The sequence below is a fragment of the Poromitra crassiceps genome, assembly GCF_964638095.1.
Source record: "Poromitra crassiceps genome assembly, chromosome: 28".
Lineage (NCBI taxonomy): Eukaryota > Metazoa > Chordata > Actinopteri > Beryciformes > Melamphaidae > Poromitra > Poromitra crassiceps.
The window spans coordinates 9,109,461-9,116,603 of record NC_139651.1 but is presented as its reverse complement, the minus strand read 5'-3'; the positions used below and the strand labels follow the sequence as shown (position 1 = coordinate 9,116,603).

Below are 7,143 nucleotides of genomic sequence, written 5' to 3'. Positions count from 1 at the left end.
ACTGTGTGGATGAGAACCTGGAGCGCAGGAACCACTACTTGGACCTGGCAGGCATCGAAAACTACACGTCCCGCTTCGGGACCGGTGAGTGGACCGGGGCCAGGGGGGGGCGAGGGAAGAGGGGAGGGGGGGGGAGGGGGGAGAGAGAGAGAGAGAGAGTCCATGGCGCTTTGAAGCTGCATCCAGAGACTGAGGCCCTCATTACTGCAGCACCTGCTTGGAGCCATTAGGTGGACTACACAGTACCAGCCCACTGAGAACCTGGCCAGTACAAACATCTGGGCCCAGGCGAGCACAATAGCTCAAGTGTTCGAGGCTAAAGCCATCAACAGTATGGGCTGTGGTAAAGTGAGTGATTAGGTCCAATAAGACGCAGCCTTGATCTGACAGTCAGTGATGACATGTGATTATTTGAATGTTGGCCCTGTTAGCGCCGTGCTAACAGAGATCTACTCTGTGTCACAGTGCTAACAGAGATCTACTCTATGTCACATTGTGTTAGCGCGGTGCTAACAGAGATCTACTCTGTGTCACAGTGCTAACAGAGATCTACTCTATGTCACATTGTGTTAGCACGGTGCTAACAGAGATCTACTCTATGTCACATTGTGTTAGCGCGGTGGTAACAGAGATCTACTCTGTGTCACATTGCTAACAGAGATATACTCTATGTCACATTGTGTTAGCGCGGTGCTAACAGAGATCTACTCTATGTCACAGTGCTAACAGAGATATACTCTATGTCACATTGTGTTAGCACGGTGCTAACAGAGATCTACTCTATGTCACAGTGCTAACAGAGATATACTCTATGTCACATTGTGTTAGCACGGTGCTAACAGAGATCTACTCTATGTCACATTGTGTTAGCGTTATCCGCATGAAGATTGGACCTGAAAATGAAGCTGCCAACAGAATGATGGAGATCTCCAGCGGAGCTCTATTAGTGAGCATCTGGCGTAGGAGTGAATTTTCCCTTTGAACTTTGAACCTTTCATGTGAATTTGGGTGTATTTGCTCATACGCCCGCTTTTTGTTGTCTGTCTTCAACGTTTATGGTTTGTCGTTGATGCTGTTGTGTCAGTCAAAAATTAAAGGTTGTGTCTGTCTTCACCGCAGCCCCCGCCACAGAGCCGGCGAAGGCGGAGCCTCAGACCCGATCATCCAACCAGACTCGTTCTCGGTCCCACGAACCGGAGAACGGCCACTCCCATTCCCACCACCGCCGCTCGCAGACCGTCCCGGAGTCGGCCGCTCCGGACGGCCCGTGCCCCGCCCGGCCTCGAGGCCAAGACTCAGGGAAACACGCCCTCCGCTCGCCTAAGACCCACGGCCGCGCGCCCCCCGCACAGACGGGCGGCCGGGTGATGAGGAGCCGCGGCGCGCCTCCTCCCCCGGCCCTGCCCAGCCAGGCCCCCCCTCACCAGTCCACGGCGCCCTACCGCAAGCACAAGCAGCGGTCCAAGGAGAGCCAGGGCTACCGGGCCTTGGGCTCTCTGGGCCCCCCGGGGCCCGTGGTGGAGAAGGAGCAGGTGCGCGACCTGCCCAGCGTGCTGCTCTACGACGGCGGGCTAGCTCAGGTGGTGCAGCGGCACGAGCACCATCACCACCACGAACACCACCACCACTACCACCACTTCTACCAGTCCTGAAGCCTCCGCTCTGCCTTTGCCCAGCTCAGCACTCCTGCAGCCCCGCTAGCTCCTCCCAGCAGACGCTTGACTGCAGCCAGGCTCCTCCTGAACCACCGGGCGGCCCGGCGCTGCACGGCCAGGACTGCAGCGTACAGCTGGGCTTTCTGCTCGGAGGACGTGCTGGCACTGTAAGGGGGAACAGAACATGGGGAGGACAGGAGGATCATAGGAGGTGCTGAGATGTTTTTAACCAGTGTTATGAAGAGGTGGTCCAGACATACAGAAGCTTGGCTAGGCAGCAGGATAGCCGCAGTACGGCCAGGACTGAGGATCATGGCCGGGGGGGCTGTGGAGAGAGGAACAGCTTCCAAGTAAATAATAATGACATCTGGACAGCAGGGGGGTTCCTCTCCCCTGGCCCTGTGTCCCACTGTCTGACGAACTCTATGGCTCCAAATCCAGCACCACACAATCCTTCCAGACCACTAAGCCAAAAGGTTTGTGAGGAGAAGGAGGGACTAGAGGCAGAAAGACTGTGATGTATCGATGAAAACGTATGAAGGAAATATAGGTGAAGGGAGAGCAGGGCATAGTGTGTCTGAGTGTGTTTGCGAGCGTGAATGCTTGTGCGGATGTATAAAATGTGTGTGTGCGTGTGTGTGTGTGTGTGTGTGTGCGCGTGTGTATGTATATGTGTGTGAGTGCCACGACACCTGTGTCACTATTGAAAACCACTTGAAGCGCGCTCACGGGTGCCGTAGTATTTAACGTAGGCTGTCAGGCAGGTATTGAAGATGAAAATGAAGATTTTGACTTTGGCACGCAATACCCCCCCGGAAGCAAAAAATGGAAAAATAAAATGATGAAATGTTTTCTTAAAGTGAGAGAATAGAAATCCTAAATCCGCTGCTACCTCTAGTTTTATTATCCTAATTGTCGGTGTTATGGTGACTTTTGACGACGCGTTCTTCAGATCATTATTTTCAAATTACTTCACCTTTTTTTGAAAGAAGAGAAATCATGCCACAATCTGCAGTACTTTAGTGTTGAAAAAACTCCTTTTATTAACTAACATTTAATGTACATATTAAGGTATATAATGTTGTTATCAATTTTATAAGCTTTATTGATAATGTGATATGTTTGTATTCACAATCGGAAAAGCAAGTTTTCCTTCATCACAGTCACCCACATTTTGTAAGACCACTAGCAGTCTCATTTTGACTAGAAAATGTATGACTTCAGTAGCATCAGCTAGCCTCTCTCTCTCTCTCTCTCTCTCTCTCTCTCTCTCTCTCTCTCTCTCTCTCTCTCTCTCTCTCTCTCTCTCTCTCTCTCTCTCTCTCTCTCTCTCTCTCTCTCTCTCTCATTAACTTGATTTCAGTGGTTGAACAAGCTATGACTTAAAAGTACTTCTTGTCTGATGAGTGTCAACATGAAAAACAGAATACATATTGGAGCACTTTAGGTAAACATGGCTGTAATTTAATCTGGTGATGCATATCGGGAGTTACGTACTAGCAATTGGAATTAAGGATTAATTGTAAATATCCTTATCCTTATAAACAGATTCTTAATAAAATCTATGTTTTATTGAATCGTAAAAAAATGGATTGAATATATCTTACATCTTTGCAACTCTGAGATGGCTCAAAGTACTGGTCCCTTTTTTCTATTGTTTACCCACAATGTATACTTAAATAGCATTTTATCCCTTCAAAACGCATATGAAGCTCATGTTGAGCTGCTGGCAGTCCTTGCTTTCAAGAGAATATCAGTGCCATATAAACAAAGCGAGAAATGGAGTGATCCTTCCTGGTGTGGCCCTTAACCCATTGATACCTGATGCAGCATTTGTGTGTGTATCCCTTTAAGACCGCGAACCGCGTTAACGCGAACCGCGGTCTTAAAGGGATACACACACAAATGAGGGATATACACGCAAATGCTGCATCAGGTATCAATGGGTTAAGCATCCCCTCCCAGTTACACATTCACACCTGAGAGCTGCCCAGTTAGTACCACTTTCTACTGTTGTTGGCCCCTGAGCAAGTCTAGTTCACAGGCACATTAGATAGTAGGGGTGGGAATCACTGATGCCCCACGATACGATATTATCACGATACTGAAGTCACGATCCGATAGTATTGCGATATGCTAGTATTGCAATATATTGAGTATTGCGATATTGCAATATATTGTGATTTATTATTACCTTTTTTCAACTGCAAATTATGTCCCAAAGGTAAAAACTTTGTCAACATCTGTTTGATCCAATCAGATCAAGTTTCCAGTCTGTTCATCTCACTTCGATCATTTTTATTGGAGTAAAAAATGGGATTGTCAAGCAGACAGACTGACCAACGCTGTCATAAAAACCTGTCATAAATGTTGCACGATGCACTTGACATTTTGTATAATAAAATAGCACGATACTTGGCATACGATACGATATGATATATTGCACACAAAATATCACAATACTATGCTGTATCGATTTTTCCCCCACCCCTATTAGATAGTGGTCATTCTTCTCCAGTCTGGGGATCTGTCTGGTCACAAGCTCGACTTTATGACTTCCAGGCTACAGTAGTAGCGGCCCACACGCCCGGGCCTCGGCGCGGCAGGGACCAAATGACGGCCCCCTCTGTCTCTGTGCTGTGGAATCTTCCTGTCCCCCCCTCTGTCTCTGTCCTGTGGGATCTTCCTGTCCCCCCCCCTCTGTCTCTGTCCTATGGGATCTTCCTGTCAGCAGGTCTTTCACTGCGCCGCCATGTGTCCTCAGCGCTCAGCCAACGAGGCTGCGTTGTGACGTGGCGAGGCGGAGGCTCTCTCTCAGCTGTCTCATTCCTCTGGTGCTGGATAACACTGGGCCCCGGCCCGCAGACTCCACTACACCCATAACTCAGCACCGCCGCGCTCCTGCCAGCACTAACCACACGTGGGCAGTCTGCCCATCCTGCCCCGTGACGCCCTGTAGGCACCACTCCCAACATGCTGATGTTTGTGAGTCCGGTGTCGTCCAACCACCTCGTCGTCGTGTCTCATCCGGGCTGACGGAGACGAACGGTCAAGTGGGAGCTGGTCGTGAGCTGCAGGTGTACGGGAGTGGAGAACCTTTGTGCATCAAACTTAAGGTTCTCCAGGTGTGTTGTACGTTTAAACGTTGTTTATTGTGGGAAGGATTCATCCGGTTCACCCCATGGGAGCTGCCGAATGCAGCCGGCCACAGTCTTCTACTGCCGGTCAAACAAACTCAGCAGCTCCACTGGAGCAATTATAGGCTTTGAAATGCCTTGCTCAAAAGGCAAGTCAGCCATGCAGAAGGGGATGATAGTTGTTGACGTCTGGATTGTGTGTGTGTGAACCAGACCTCTCTGGGCTTAACCGTTAGCAGGCCTGAGGTTCCCGCGTGTGTTCAAAGCGATCCGCTGTGTTGGGTTGTGTGTGTGTGTGTGTGTGTGTGTGTGTGTGTGTGCGTGCGTGTGTGTGTGTTTTGGATGAGCAGGAATGCTGTGTATGCCCGGCGTGTCCTCAGCCCTGCGGTGTCCTCTCACAGCTGCAGGCTGTCCATTAGGAGAGGCACCAGTCAGACGGGACGTCCCGTGGGACCTGGATGAGTCGTGTCCCCCCCCCAAGGAAGGGGGCGGTCACAGCTGCACTCCAGCTTTTCTGGGACGTTAAGATGTCCATGCTACTACCCCCCCCCCCCCCCTTCCCCGCACCACACTATAACTCTTGTCACAGTTTTCACACCCCACCCACCACGATGCATAAAGGGTGTTGATATCAACACCTGACTCTCCAAATACTGTGTAAGTCGGGTGTGAACGGTTCTCTGGTTGTATTAACGGGCAGCGTTGAGGCAGGCGAGCGCCCCCCCCCGGTCCTTCAGGGTGGTCTAATTCGGCACGGTGTGTGAGGGCCTGTGTGGTAATTCGGGTGAAAGTCTCCATCAGACAGGTGACATTTTTCAACCTCCGTGTACCCGGGGAAGGTTTCACTGAGCACGCATGCTCTTCTTCCTTCAATGCCCTGCTTCACATTACATCACACGTGTGATCGCATGGATTCAACCAATAGAGACACTGCATGAAATAGGCCACGCCCATCACGGGGGAAAGCTCTCCGTTCACTTCCAAACACCAGCGTCATTTTCCTTGAATCCCTGTTGTGTGGTGGGCTGCGGAGACAACAGATGAAAAATGTGGATCTAGCTGTCAAAGAAGTAAATTGGAGTGTTCATCTTCCGTATATATGATCTTTGTGTGCAACACGCGACCATGCATGCGACATAGGAGAACGCCAGGATTGGGGGGAGTTTTTGTTTCCCCCCATTTTGGGCGTGGTTTCTGAATGATGACGCGCTCCCAGGGTCTCTATGGGAGTGAATGGAGCGCTTTCCCTCGTGATAGGCGTGGCCTATTTCATGCAGTCTCTCTATGGTCCACAACGTTGATTCCCTGTTGAATAAACGTTAAAATTCCAGCTGGGACGAGCTCACACCACACACTGGAGTAACTGGGGGATAATAAGTGCCTTGCTCAAGGGCACATCCACAGTGGTTGTTGAGGGAGGGGAAAGCAGTAGTCATTACATTTTCCCTGACACTCTCTGGGGACTGAAAGCAGCAACCGTCTCGTCTCAAAACCACTTGTCTAACCTTTGAGCTACGACCATCTTCTATTCAGCCAATCACAGAATCCTTCTGTCTTCTATTGTCATTGCAGCCAGATTAAAGGGGCCATATGCTGAGTGTTATGCTAATGGCACAGCCATCAAAATAATTAAATGCTCAAAGCCGAGGGAAGAAATAAAGAGTAAATCCCCTTTTGGGGTGAAAAACTCTACCTCAATTTCATCATTCAATATTTCTAAAATACAGATTAACGTGAATTTCATCATTCAATATTTCTAAAATACAGATCCAGTCTGTAAAGGTGTTTTCATTTGTTAACCAAGGGCCTCTGGGTAATAGCAGCTTTGGTGCTGCCCTTTAAAGAGAAGGTGTCACTTTTAATTTCAAATGTTGGATGCGTCTTTTCTTTTCCTGTTGTAATGTATAGGACTTTCAGTATTCAGAGCCACGCCATTTTAACATGTATTCCACCACTAAGTTGTTTTGTAAGATCCATTTTTATCGACATGTTTCAAATCTAATGTATATAGTGTATGGACTGCAGAGAGGTTATACCAGTATCGTGTAGAAGGAACGAATATAAGGCTTATTTATGAGAATTAAATAACTGTCAAGCTATTTCACTTGCCTACTGTCAGCTAGCCTATCCGCTGTGCCAGTCCCACTTAGCAGGGAAGAATAATCATTTATTTCTCTCTCTCTCTCCACACTTACACTTTCACTTATTGGTGTTTGTTGTAAATGAAAATTGTCTATCCCTAGCAGCAGTTTTCTTTTCTCAATAGCAGAACTTTGTCTGCTTTTCCCCCTGTTTCCCTTCCCTCCCAATGTTTTTTCCCCCATGACTTTAGTTGATATAGATGGTATTTG

The 7,143-nt window shown here is 48.7% G+C and overlaps 1 protein-coding gene across 1 annotated transcript in view; it reads left to right on the top strand.

The window, feature by feature from the left end:
• nkd1 (NKD inhibitor of WNT signaling pathway 1) overlaps positions 1 to 1,652 on the top strand; it is a gene marked incomplete at both ends in the record, with an annotated part of 54,472 nt that extends 52,820 nt beyond the window's left edge. Inside the window, 2 exons of the mRNA XM_083662104.1 lie at positions 1 to 84; positions 1,120 to 1,652. The exon at positions 1 to 84 is cut by the window's left edge and continues 44 nt beyond it. Coding sequence (XP_083518230.1) covers positions 1 to 84; positions 1,120 to 1,652 — 617 coding nt within the window. The remainder of the gene's footprint in view (positions 85 to 1,119) is intronic.
• Positions 1,653 to 7,143: the final 5,491 nt, after the last annotated feature.